We start from the raw sequence: 14,585 nt of genomic DNA on the forward strand, positions 1-14,585 counted from the left end.
GTTATAGCCCAGGCCATAAGAAAATTGTTATTAAACTCTTCAATATTTTAAGAAAATCAGAAATGTGCATTATCGAACTTTGGAGAATATTAAATTAGTCATGAATTGTTTTTAATTTGTAAACTTCTCTTTGACTCTTGAAAAGATAATCACTTTTTTATCTCTTTGTCAGATTATACTTTTACCTTTAATTTAACCAGTGTTGTATTTTTAATTACTTATAAGAGCATTAATTCTCAGTAAATGACTATACACAGGAAAGAATAAATACAGTTAATTTTAAGGATAAAATGGGTAAAAAAACCTGAAGGTTTTTTTGAAATGATTTTTAAACTGATAAAGCCTATGCATTTAACCATAAATGTGTTTATATTCTCATTTTAGGCTTTCCTGGGTTCTTCTGTATACAAGTTTGATTTTTCTTATGTCCCTTCTTATGGCAGTCATTGCAACAGCTTCTTCGTTATTCCCTCAAAGTAGCTGCGTTGTGATATTTCTACTTTTTTTCCTGTATGGGTTATCATCTGTGAGTATTTTAACTTGAAGTGGGAATAAAGAACTGTCAAAATAGCTGATTAATACGACAAAGTATTATTCTTTGGTTAACTTGTAGTTGATTTATTACTAAGTTACTGGTAAATGAATTGTATGTAGCATTATTGTACTTCTGTATTTTTAAAAAAGGTACAAAGTAGTCTCAAGTTTAAATTTGTTTTCATATATATTTCATATACAATCTCACTGAATCTTTATTGTCTTCATATAATCACATTATGTGTATAATTAAGGTTGTCTGGTACTGGACATTTTTCCCCTTTGTTTCCATGAAATCCTGTTTCAAGTTAATTTATATTATAGGGTGATGATTTATAAAAGTATACCTTTATAAACATAACTTTTTGACAGTGTTGATGTTCTTTGGTATATTGGCTGAATTCAGCCTTTGTTTGCACTGGTTCCAGTTTCCATTTTGACTGGCTTGTGTGCCCATGCTGTACCAGCTGTTAAATTTTCTGATGATCATCTTTACGTTAAATAATGTAACTTACAAACAACTCAGACTTCTGTGTACAGTTACTTGATTTTGTATCTTATAAACAGATTGAGTTTAAGAGATAAGTTTTCTCTTTAAAAGCTGGTTGATTTATGTTTTGTTCACATATGTACTCATCTAACTGCAGAAACATGGCTGTTTATGGTTTCTGTAGTGTAGAAGTAATCACTTTTGCCTATGTATAGGTAAAATGGAGTGTTTAATGCTTACCATCTTAAGTTTTTTAATGTATCACAATTTACATGAAAATAAAATACCTTACCAATGCATTTAAAAATTATTTTAATGAATGTATTTTCCAACGAAAATAACTGGTTCTTTCACAAACAAAATTTTGTTTTCATACAATGCATTAACCTTAGTATTTATATTTTACAGATATTTTTTGCTTTAATGCTGACACCTCTTTTTAAAAAATCAAAACATGTGGGAATAGTTGAATTTTTGGTCACTGTGGCTTTTGGATTTGTTGGTCTTTTGATAGTCCTCATGGAAAGTTTTCCCAAATCATTAGTGTGGCTTTTCAGTCCTTTCTGTCAGTGTACCTTTTTAATCGGTATAGCACAGGTAGGTAATATTTTTATCTTGCTTTCACTAAATATTTTTTCTCTTCAGTTATGTGTAGCCTGTTATACTACAATGCATACTACTTTGGATTTGCAAAGAAATTTTAAAATGTCCACATGTGAAAGGAATGCTACTTGAATACTGGAGCATATTTTATCTGGGTTTTATTTACATTTTCTCCATTTTTAAGTTTTTCATTTATTAAATGATCTGTTTATAAGTTTTCTACTTTGTGCATTAGTATGTCTTAGTAATCTATTTCACTGCAATAATTCAATTTGTTAGGCGTCATTGTTTAAACATCAGGCAGTCTGGATTGCTCTATGAGCTGGTTACATTGCTGCTTTTGTAAATTTATCTCAGATGTGTACCTGGCAGGAAATTGTGTGTGGAGCAAAACAAATTCTCATGACTGTCTTAGTGAAATAAGTAGACCTGGTGGATTTTATTGCTTTAATGTTCATGGGATTGTCATTCACCTAAATAATACTTATTTTGAAAGTTTTAATTTGATTTTTATTAGCCTTTACAGGGGCCATCAGATTCTAAGGGAAAAATTCTTAGGAGAAACTGCCTTATATAAAGGAACATAAATTTGGTTAATGTATAAAGAAAAATTGTAATTAATTAATATAAGAGATTCATGTTGATTAGATAGAATATTCTGATTTGTGAGATCTAAGATTGTTTATGAACATTGAATTAAACAAGTCTTAATTAAGTTGGAACTAAGAACTGTTGTTTACACATTTTAAGTTAAGAACTGTTGTTTAAGAACTCCACTGAGTTCTCCTTCACTTGGGAGGTAGAATAATAGATTCCTAGGATTTTGTTGGTTGTGGGAAGGACTTTCAGCATTTATTTAACCCATCTCCTTCATTTCACGGATGAGGAGACCGAGATTTAGAGCACTGTGATTCAAGTTTTTAATCCACCTAATGGCAGATCTGGGACCTAAATGAGGCCTCAGCCTCTAGTATATTTCTTTCTGCTCCCTTACATATATCTACTATGAACAATCTAATAGTTGTATTAATCAGAATATCTTCTCCCTTTTCAGCATTGAAAGGATGCTGATCATAATTTTATTCTCTAATTCTTATTTGTTTGACTTCCATGTGGACCATTTGTTTGCATCAGTTAATATTAACAGCATACTTTCTTGTTATTTCTTTAGATAGTCATCGCATTAGAATTAAAAGCCCCAGGAGTGGAAGTATACTAGTTTTAGAAACATAACATTAAAAAGGATTAAAATGAATTGTTGTGAAAACTTATATTTTGGTAAAATTCCTGTTGTTTTCCTTGTAAATTCATACTACTGATTTGGTAGATTGTTTAATCTGTTGAAAGGCCCAGTTTGGTTACTAACAATCTAGATAATTATGAGTAATTCCAAGTAGTATTAGCTTTTGCTTATTTTTATCATTTTTATATACTAAAGTTGTTTCTGTTTTTCAGGTCATGCACCTAGAAGATTTTAATGAAGGTGCTTTATTTTCTAATTTGACTGAAGGCCCATATCCTCTAATTATTACTATTGTCATGCTAGCGCTTAATAGTATATTCTATGTCCTCTTGGCTGTCTATCTTGATCAAGTCATTCCAGGTATGCAGGTAGTTATTGGATTTTACTTTAAAGTTTTTTTATTGTTTTTGCTTACATAGGATCAACTTAATCTCAATTTTTTTTTTAAGTCAGAGTAACCCCAAGTCACATTTGTTGTTCAAACTTTTAACTTAATTTCAAATAAGTATGTTTTGTACCTGTGTCTTTTTTTTTTAAGATTTTATTTATTTATTTATGAGAGACAGAGAGAGATCGAGACAGAGACACAGGAGGAGGGAGAAGCAGGCTCCATGCAGGGAGCCTGATGTGGAACTTGATCCTGGGACCCCAGGATCACGCCCTGGGCTGAAGGCGGCGCTAAACCACTGAGCCACCCGGGCTGCCCTGTATCTGTGTCTTAACCACTCATGAATATAAGCAGTTTGCTTTGAAAATATTTAAGTCTCTAACTGAATTTATCTCTGTCCTTCCCTGTGTCAATATTTCTTGGCTAAAGTATTTCACTGTTTTCCCCTCTAAGGTACAAAACTATGAAGTAATCTTGTAACTCCTACCATTCTTCTTATCTTTTGGCATCTCTAGCCAACTCCTGTAGATTCAAAATATTGTTAAAGTATCTAACATTCCCTTGACCTTCCCCTTTGAGTTCCTCATTACTTTTGTCTGTCTTCTAGACCTGCACTTATATGCTAACAACTAGGCACAAATGGCTTTTAAAATTTGAATTAATTAGAATTTAAAAAATTAACAGTCCATTTCCTCCGTAGCACAAGTCACCTTGCTACCGACTGCTCCATAGCTATATGTGGCTGTTGCTATGTTGTGCAGTACAGGTACAGGACATTTCCATCACTGCAGAGGGATAGGTTGGGCAGTCTACACCTTTGTAATACCTCTCATTTCATTATCTGCCTTCAGTCTAAAATTTCACCTTTCCCTTTAATCAAGTTAATCTCCTGCTCAGAAATCACCTCTCGGGGCATATCCTCATGAATTAAATAGAAACTCCTTATATATTAATGTCCTTCACAATAGTTTTATATATTTAATGCCTTCTTTTCACTCTCTCCCTCTTTATTGTATTTTATATTTCTCCATACAATCCTCTTTACCTATTTAAACACAACTCCAGGATATCAGTTAGATTGTTTTTAGTTACTCTTCACAGAAAACCATTTAATTGGCTTAAACAAGAAGGAAATCAATCATTTTACTTGAAAGGAAGTCCAGAGATAGGCTCTGAGTTGGTTGACCTGCTCAACTATGTCATCAGGGACCCGCTTTCTCCATATTTTGACCACCTGTGTCTACGTGGCAGGTTTGCTCTCCTTCTGGCTACAGTGGTATGCTTCTTTGTTCATGGGAACAGGGAGGATGGGAAGAGGGAGGATGAATCTTTCCCCATCCTAAATAAACCCTTTGCTTTTGTCTAATTGTTACATGCTTATGCCTGGAGCAGTAAGTCATCTGAGAGTGCAACATACTGATTAGATCAGTTAGGGCCTTCTCTGTAGTTGGGATCAGATCGGACATGACCATCTAGGAGAGGAGTGGCTATTTAAAAAAATGGGAATGTCGGTTTTGGGGGAAAGGAGGTGAGAATGGTTATATACTATGTGAGAACCTCAATGTCTACCATGTCTAAGTCTTCTATGCCTGTCCTGTAGCTGTGTTACTCTTCTGATTTTAAAAAGTCTTCTCCATGAACTATATCCACTTTTCTAAGTATTAAATACTAGCTGTTTTCAGAGACTTTCTAAGATGATATTCATTTAAGCCTTCAGGATATATTCCCTATCTAGAAATAAACTTTTCCTCTTGAACTCTTACTAGCACCATGGATGACATGCATAATATTCTGCATTGTGTTCTAGCCATTTGTTGCATATATGTACTCATAAAGATGATCGTTGCTTTAATGGAAAATGTATTTCACTCACCTTCATATTCCCATGCACTCTAAGTGTCTCAAACTGTTTATGCCCTGGAATTATGCCAATAAAACATTTTTCACACAGTGCTGATTTAATGCTTTTTATATAAACTTCAGATCTAGGTTGTATGTTTCTCATACTACTTTGATGATTTGAAACCTGGTTTTTAGAAATAATTTGTTATGATAATTAAGTTTTTTTATTTTCCAGGGGAATTTGGCTTACGGAGATCATCTTTATATTTTCTAAAGCCGTCATATTGGTCAAAGAGCAAAAGAAATTATAAGGAGTTATCAGAGGGCAATGTTAATGGGAATATTAGTTTTAGTGAAATTGTTGAGCCTGTTTCTTCAGAATTTATGGGAAAAGAAGCCATAAGGTATCATTTAATCTTTGGCAATTTAGGTATAAGAAGTATTGATGTAACCTGCTACATTTAAATCCTGTTTTTTAAAAAGTGCATATAACTTAAGAGATTTGGTATACATCTCATGATTTTTATAGCACACTATTGCCTACTTCTGCTTTAAGTTCTTTTCTTTGAACCATTTAAAATAATGGCTAGGTTTGAAATTTTATGTTTTAATGGAAATTTTTAAAAGTAGTAAAACCTGTTATTTTACAATTAAGCCGTTTTCAAATTTGCTCCATTATGTAGATTGAAAAAGAATAAATATTAACTTTATAATTTTATTCAGGCTACATTGTTTAAGCTATATGACATATTGTCCTTGGTTAATTTCATAAATCTTTGGGTATTTTGAGGTAACTAAAGTATCAGTTTAATTTCTGTGAACCAGGAATTTCACTACTATCAGTCAAAACCAAATTTAAAAATAACAGGAAGAAGATCAGTTAGATCAGTCAAAACCAAATTTAAAAATAACAGGAAGAAGAAAGAGAAAAGAAAAGTGGAAGAAAAAGTGAAGTATACTATAATGTGTTTTTCAAATTTAAGAAAAATACATAAAAGCAAGGGAGAGCCAAATACTTAGGATGTAATAAGTGAGCTAATGGTCTGTCTTCTAAAGGGCAAAGTTTAAACTGGTTAACAAAACCATTGATTCTTTTAAAAGTTATTTAAGACATTTAAAGTGAAATGAGAGAACCACTTCACATTTATAAATAGTTTGAAATGTGTGCTGATGTGAAATATAGCATTTGATTTTTAATCTCCCTTACCCTGATATATTTGTATTTGATAAATTACAAACAGAAAAGTTTCAAAAATGAAAAGGAATCTATAAATTGCTTGAGCATATGCTTTATTTATAAAAGTTGGCTTGTCATGAAAAATGAATGAATGACACTTAAAATGGAGAGGAATACTATATATTTCTGTGGTTTCTTTAAAATTTTTATAATCATTGTCAGCTCTCTTAGGTTTATTGTTTTAGTAGAAAGGTACTTTGCTATTCCTATTAAATATGACAGCTTTGATAAAAATATTATACATGAAAACACATCCTCATAAATTACATTAAATACTTAAGTAGAATATGGTGTTTTTCAGAATCAGTGGTATTCAGAAGACATACAGAAAGAAAGGTGAAAATGTGGAGGCTTTGAGAAGTAAGTAGCTTTCCTTGTTTGCGAGAAAATTAAACTTCTTTACCACACTTTTCTTTCAGTTAGGGGTACTTTCACTTATTTATGTGATTAATATTCATAATAAAATTAACATCAAGGGCAGCCTGGGTGGCTCAGCGGTTTGGTGTCACCTTAAGCCCAGGACCTGATCCTGGAGACCCGGGATTGAGTCCCACATCGGGCTCCCTGCAAAGAGCCTGCTTCTACTTCTGCCTGTGTCTGCATCTCTCTCTCTGTGTCTCTCATGAATAAATAAATAAAATCTTTTAAAAAATTAAATTAAAAAAAGTAAAATTAACATCAAAATAGTAAAAGGAAAAAGTAGTTTCTATTAAAGATGAAAAATAGGGATCCCTGGGTGGCGCAGCGGTTTGGCGCCTGCCTTTGGCCCAGGGCGCGATCCTGGAGACCCGGGATCGAATCCCACGTCAGGCTCCCGGTGCATGGAGCCTGCTTCTCCCTCTGCCTGTGTCTCTGCCTCTCTCTCTCTCTCTCTCTCTCTCTCTCTGTGACTATCCTAAATAAATAAAATATTAAAAAAAAAAAAAAAAGAAAATTTAAAAAAAAAAATAAAAATAAAGATGAAAAATATTCAACTCTTGAGGTGCTTGGGTGACTCAGTCTGTTAAGCGTCTCAGGTTGTGATCCCAGGGTCCTGCTTGGCAGGGAGCCTGCTTCTCCATTTCCCTCTGCTTGTGCTTTCTCATGAATAAATAAAATTTAAAAAAAAGAAAAAGAAAAAGATTCAACTCTTTGAACAAGTCTGTGTCCTTTTTCATTTAATTATTGTGCATGTGTTTACATGTTAATTATTTTTTTCCCTTTTGACCCAGCACAGGGTTTCTCAACCTCGGCACTACTGACATTTTGAGTCTGATAATTAACTTGCTGTGGGAACTATTCTGAGATTGTAGAATGTTTAATAAGGTGTCAGGATTCTTCAGAAGGAATAGAACATATACACAGACACAGCTACACGTACATACAGAGAGCAGGTGACCTGGAGGGATAGGGAAGGAGGGAATGAAGAGGTTATTTTTAAGAAATTGGTTCACATGATTGTGGGGTCTGACAAATCTGAAATCTATAAGGCAGAATGGCAGTTTGGAAACTCAGGTAAGAGGTGAAGTTGCAGTCTTGAGTCCAAAATTCACAGGATAGGCTGGCAGGCTGGAAATCTATGGTACAGTCTTGAGGCAGAATTCTCTTTTCTGAGGGAAACCTGTTTTTGTTCTGTAGGCCTTCAGCTGATTGGATATGGTTTATCAGTATTATGGAGGCATCCAAATTGGAAAAGAAGCAATGAAACTGCATTTGTAGTTTATATGAGTATCCATTTTAAATATTTGATTAGATCTACAAAAAATTTAGTGGAGCTAAAATGAATTTAGCAAGGGGGACAAGGATATAAGATAAATATGAAAAAATCAATCATATTTCTATATATTAAATATATATATAATATACTATATATTAAATTTTTAGTAAAAATGAAAATTAAAAATAGCATATATCTTAGTATCTGAAAATATAGATAAGTCTGACAAAAGATGTAACAGATTTGTACCCTGAAAAATAAAACATTGCTGAAACAAATCAAAGAAATAAGTGGAGAGAGATACCGTGTTCATGGGTGAGATGACTCAATGTTGGCTGTCAGCTTTACTCACATTTCAGTAGATTCAGATACAATTAAAAATCCTGTATTAGAGAGGGGACCTGGGTGCCTCAGTCGGTTGAGCATCTGCCTTTAGCTCAGGTCATGATCCCAGGGTCCTGGGATTGAGCCTTGCATCAGAATAATTCTATGAAGTGAAAGGAGCCAGAAATAAAATAGTAATAGTGTATGATTACATTTATATAAATTTAAATATATTTTAATTTTACTTAAGTAGAATATGGTGAAAATATATTTAATTAAAAATTTAATTTAAATTAAATTAAAATTTAATTAAAAATTAAAGAAGCAGAACTAATATTTAGTGAAAAAAGATCAGTGGTTACCTGGAGATGGGCAGAGGTGGGTAGAACAGGCAAGGGGGAGACATTTTAAAGCAGGACTTTTTGTGGAGATACATTCATTATCTTGATAGTGGTGATGGTTTTATGGTTATATGCACATATCAAACTTAGCAGGTTGTTCAGCATATGTACAGTTTGTCAACCGTATCTCAATATTGTTATTTTGAAAATTAAATCAACTGGGTTGTAAGATTGAGCCCCAAGTTGGGCTCTGCGCTGGGTGTGGAGCCTACTTAAGATTCTCTCTCTTCCTCTGCCTACCACCCTTCTCTAAAAAAGAAAAAAATAAAGTGGTTATAAATGTGTGGTTTAACTTCTGGACTGTATTTTGTTCCACTGGTCTATTTATCCTTGCTTCTACACTTTTTTTTTTTTAACTATTATAGCTTTATAGTTTGTCTTGATAACTATATTTATTTGTTTTAAAGATTTTATTTATTTGAGACAGAGCACAAGTGGTGGGGGGGGAGAGGAGGGTCGGGGGAGAGGGAGAAGCAGATGCTCCATTGAGCAGGTTTTTTTTTTTTTTTTTTTTTTTACCACACTCACATTTATTTTAGTTTGCACTTTACAGTTCACAAAGTGGTATCTCCTGATCATTTAAGTCTCATGAATGCTGTGGATAGTAGCTGTTATCAGTGCCATTTCTGGATGAAGAAACTGAGATTTAGAGAAATTTTAAAAAGAGATCACATGGCTTTTAGGTGGCACAACATGGTAGGATTCAAGGCCAGGTCTTTTCGTTCCCAAAGAATCATAAAATTTTATCTTTGTACAACATTTAAGACTTTACAAAGAGAAGTTTATACACGTTGCCTCATTTAATACTTAAAACATTGTGATGTTCGTGCTGTTCCTATTTGGGCATTCTCTTGGAGCTGCTCCTCCTGGATTCATCCTCAGGTTGGCAGTGGGATCTGCCCTACCTCCATCTTCCCCTTTTTTTTTTTTAATAATAATAAATTTATTTTTTATTGGTGTTCAATTTGCCAACATTCAGAATAACACCCAGTTGAGCAGGGATCCTGATGCAAGGCTCAATCCCAGGACACTGAGATCATGACCTGAGCCAAAGGTAGACACTTAACCAACTGAGCCACCCAGGCACCTCTTGATAACTTTAAATATTGTATTTTGGGCACTTTGCATTGGCATGTAAAGAATTATATGGAAGTATATTAGAATTAGTTTATCAATTTTCACCACAGTGTCTGTTTTGATGGATTATTTTCAAGGAATTTGTCCATTTCATCTAAATTGCCAAATTGATGTTATAGATTGTTCATAATAATCTCCTTTCTAATAATCTTTCTAATGTCTGTTGAATCTGTAATGATGTTCTCTCTCTTCATTTAGTAATTTGTGATTTTTTTTTCATTTGTTTTACAGTGGGTTTATCAGTTTTATTAATCTTTCAAGGAATCAACTTTTGACTTTTGGTTTTATCGTATATTTGCTTTGTGGATTATTGAGCTGTGTTACTCTATTTGTTATTTCTGTATTTTTACTTTCTTTGGATTTAATTTGTTCCACTCTTTCTAGCTTCTTGGTATGGAATCAGTTATCTATCTCTAATCATTACACTTTAGCTACCCTAATGCTCAATGGCTGAAGGCAACCATTATTTTACTATGGCTAAGGAATCTCCACTTTGCGTGGGGAGTTCTTCCATCAGTTTGTGGATTATCTGGGATTGGATGGTGGTCTGGGCATATAATTGGCTAATAGACTAGTTGGTCTAGAAGACTGTAGGTGGGATAATTTGCCTTTTTTATATGGTCTCTCATCCCTCAATTGGCTAGTTGGACTGGAAGGAATTGAGTATTTCTTATTGTGCCATTTCTCATTTCCCCCCTGTTGGCTTCTTAATTATACATGCTTTTTTTTAGAAATTACTCTTGATAATATGAAATGTATTCTTTACTTATAAATTAGTGCTTTACTAATTTATAGCATCTGTAGAATTGTAAAGCAAGAAAAGGAAGTCCAGGACCTTACTTTTATCCCTACTTATCCCTTTTATCTCTATTCCAACTTACTTTGCTTTCATGTATTTTAATTCTACATACATTTTAAACCAGAGATAATGGTCATTAGTGTTGGTTTTAAAAGACAGTTCCACTTCTATTTATCTATATATTTACCGCATGATTTAAGTTTGTTACTTCCTGCATTTCTGATCTTCCATCTAGGATAATTTTCCTCGTGCATGAAAAGAATGTTTTTGTGGTTTCCTTTAATGTAGTTCTACTTATGATATATTCTCTCAGTTTTTGTTTACAACTATCTTTTTTTTTTCACCTTTAGTTCTGAAGGATATTTCTCTGAATATATAATTTTAGTTTGATGGTTATTTTTTTCCCCAGCACTTTAGAATGTAATCTGTTGTCTTCTTGTTTCCATTGTTTTGGCTGAAGAGACAGCTGTTGCTTTTATTATCTCTCTGTTGTTGGTATATATTTTACCCTGGCCATTTTTAAAGCCTTTCTTTTGGTTTTCAGCAGTTTTACTACCACTTGCCTTGGTGGTGCTTGTTTGTTTTACATTTATTCCACTTCAGGTAAAGAAGTGCTTCTTGAATCTATGACTTGATGTCTGTCTTCTGTTTAAAAAAAAAAAAATGCTCAGTCATTTCTCTTCCAGTATTTTCCAGTATTGCTTCTGTCCTATTTTCTCTTTTCTTCCCTTTAGGTTTATTATCGTAGGTTTACGACTTTTCATTTTATCCCAGGTGTCTTTTATTCTCTTTTCTGAATTGTTTATTGTTTTGTCTCTCCGTGCCTTAGTCTAGATATTTCCTTTTTTAAAAATTTTAAAAAAGATTTTTTAAAATTTGTTAATGAGAGAGAGAGAGAGAGAGGCAGAGACATAAGCAAACCTGGGACTCGATCCCAGGTCTCCAGGATCATGCCCTGGACTGAAGGTGGCACTAAACCGCTGAGCCATCTGGGCTGCCCAGATTTTCTTTATTCATGAGAGACAGAGAGAGAGAGGCAGAGGCGCAGAGGGAGAAGCAGGGTCCATGCAAGGAACCCGATGGAGGATTCAATCCCGGGACTCCAGGATTACGCCCCAAGCTGAAGGCAGGCACTAAACCCCTGAGCCTAGATATTTTCTTATGATGTTTCTTTTCATATACTAATGACAGTTGGGTCTAACCTGATTAAACTGTGTATGGAAATATTTTTCACTTATCCTTTCCACTTTTTGTCTTGCCACTTGGCTCTTTTGTATGGTTTTTAGTTCTTTGCCAATGTTCTTTTTAGAGCACGGATGGCATGGGTTTTAGAATCTTATGATGTCAATATCTTCATCTCCTCTGGGTCTGTTTCTGTCACCTGTTTTTTCTGTTGAGTTTTGACCTTCTCTTACTATTTCCTGCCTGGTTGTTTTTTACTGAGTGCTGTGTATTGCATATGAAAATTGCAGACATTATTTGATGCTCTGGATGATATGATCTTCCTCTAGAGAGGATTTATTTTTGCTTCTGGCCTGAAGCTTTAGGGATAACTGAGAATCCCAGGTCACCTTCATCAGATCAGGGTCTACAGTAATTCTGAGCTGGTTCAGATCCCTATTTTTTTTCCTCTTTTAATCATTGACATGTCCATCTGGTGATAGTTACTCATTTTATGTTTCTTTTAGTTAATTTTTTTTTTACTTTATTTATTTATTTATTTATTTATTTATTTATTTATTTGAGGAGAATGAGAGGGAGGAGGGACAGAGGGAGAGAGAGAATCTCAAACAGGCTCTCTGCTGAGCATAGAGCCCAACACAGGGCTCTGTCTCACAACCCTGAAATCACAACCTGAGATGAAAGCAAGAGCTGGATGCTCAACCAACTGAGCCACTGAGGCACCCTATGTTTCTTTTATTTAAATTAAATTTCTCAAGCATTTACTCAGCCATTCCCATGTTATTGATTAAATTCTAGGTTTCTGCCACTGTTTAACTTTGTTAATACCCTTGGGAACAAATTTTTGTTTGTCCCTTATTTGTTTTAATTACCTTAGGAAGTCCCAATAGTAGGTTCACAAAAACCTCCCCAGTGTTTTGTGTATTCTTAAAATCTGTTAGTATAAACAAAAAATAAGTTTCTTTTTTTTTTTTTTTTTACTTGTTGTTCATACCACTGACTGTCACAAGGAATTCTTATCCTATAATATTAACTATTATGCTGTTAATTAGATATGCTAATAACTTTAAATCTATTATTAAACCTACTGACTTAGTTCAAGATTATTCAAGTATTATGTATTATTTTGCGTAGCTCAACAGAAATAAAAATCTCATTTGAGTCTTCTTTTCTGAACTAGGTTTGTCATTTGACATATATGAGGGTCAGATTACTGCATTACTTGGCCACAGTGGAACAGGAAAGAGTACATTGATGAATATTCTTTGTGGACTATGCCCACCTTCTGATGGTGAGAGTGTTCTGACTTAAAAAAAATTCTCTTACTTTGGTTTATTAGTGTTATTAACCCAGGTACTACAATATCACTATTTGTCCTTGAGTTATACTTATATAAATACATATATTTTATTCTTTATCCTTGATTTATCCAAACATGTACTGATTGATTTTTTTCAGTGATTTGAGATCAACTTCAGTGCCTATAAATGTGTTTTATTATTTTTTTTTACTATACACATTTGTTTTTCAATAGAAAATAAAAAATGATTGATTTAATCATGTTTACTAAAGTAAAAAGGATCTGATTTTGTTACTTGTATCAGATATTTTGTATTTTTCATTTTCAAGGAAGGATAAATCAGTAATTAATTAGAAATTAAATGACACCTATAGATACTTTAGATTGTAAGTACAGATTTCTAAATATGCAACAACAGTTCAAAAGGAAAGAATGATAAGTATCAACACAATCTCCTAAAATGGAATTATAAGAGCAATACCTTAAACATACTTTTTAAATGTAGGTGAGAATTTAATATGGCAGCTCAGCTCCACAATAACCTAATAGAGCAGCAGTACAATAAATATTTTACTCTAAGAAAGGCTGAATTTCCATATATTGAATCTGTATTTTTAAAATGTATTTTAATTTTTGAAATTAGTTTTGTTGCTTATCCCTAATTGTGTCACTTTATAATGGTGGTAGCGATATCTTACATTTAATAGGAATTTATGATTTTTGTTAGAATTCTCCACACATTATCACATTGATTTAATAGTTCTTAAATTTAAGTGCTATAGATTTGTCTTTAGTTTATAGAAGAGAAAATCTGGAATTCAGATTGATTTTCTCCAGATCACACATACCTAGTTAGGGGAAAATTCTTAGTTTCTTTGTTCTGTCCACTACTGAATAATGCCTGGAAATGAAGGAAAATTGCTACCAGAATGTCAGTGTAAATAATGTACCAGTATGCAGTTATATTTAGTGTTAAGCTCTGGTTAAGATCTCTTAATCTTTTCACTATGTAATACCAATGAAGGAAAATGAGGTTGGAATATAAGATGTAAACACATCACCAATAGTATGGAAATGAGAGTTTGTTGTGTCTTCCAAGTTTATTTTAACTCCTACCTTATATATTACTATATACAAGTAACTAAGTTATTAGTGTATATAAAAGAATATATACTTTTTAATAATGTTAGTATAAATTTAAATATACATTTTGCTTTTAGGATTCGCATCTATATATGGACACAGAGTCTCAGAAATAGACGAAATGTTTGAAGCAAGAAAAATAATTGGCATTTGTCCACAGTTAGATATACATTTTGATGTTTTGACGGTGGAAGAAAACTTATCCATTTTGGCTTCAATCAAAGGAATACCAGCCAATAATGTAATACAAGAAGTATGTCACCCAT

General features: G+C 33.1%; 1 protein-coding gene across 3 annotated transcripts in view; it reads left to right on the top strand.

Annotated features, from left to right (window-relative positions):
* ABCA5 (ATP binding cassette subfamily A member 5) overlaps window positions 1-14,585 on the top strand; it is a 73,009-nt gene that overhangs the window by 21,056 nt on the left and 37,368 nt on the right. For all 3 annotated transcript variants that reach the window (XM_025436505.3, XM_025436506.3, XM_025436507.3), the window contains exons 7-13: window positions 385-526; window positions 1,433-1,621; window positions 3,083-3,230; window positions 5,336-5,504; window positions 6,639-6,697; window positions 13,057-13,167; window positions 14,397-14,572. In XM_025436505.3, coding sequence (XP_025292290.1) covers window positions 385-526; window positions 1,433-1,621; window positions 3,083-3,230; window positions 5,336-5,504; window positions 6,639-6,697; window positions 13,057-13,167; window positions 14,397-14,572 — 994 coding nt within the window. The remainder of the gene's footprint in view (window positions 1-384; window positions 527-1,432; window positions 1,622-3,082; window positions 3,231-5,335; window positions 5,505-6,638; window positions 6,698-13,056; window positions 13,168-14,396; window positions 14,573-14,585) is intronic.

This window comes from Canis lupus, chromosome 9 (genome assembly GCF_003254725.2).
Source record: "Canis lupus dingo isolate Sandy chromosome 9, ASM325472v2, whole genome shotgun sequence".
Taxonomy (NCBI): domain Eukaryota; kingdom Metazoa; phylum Chordata; class Mammalia; order Carnivora; family Canidae; genus Canis; species Canis lupus.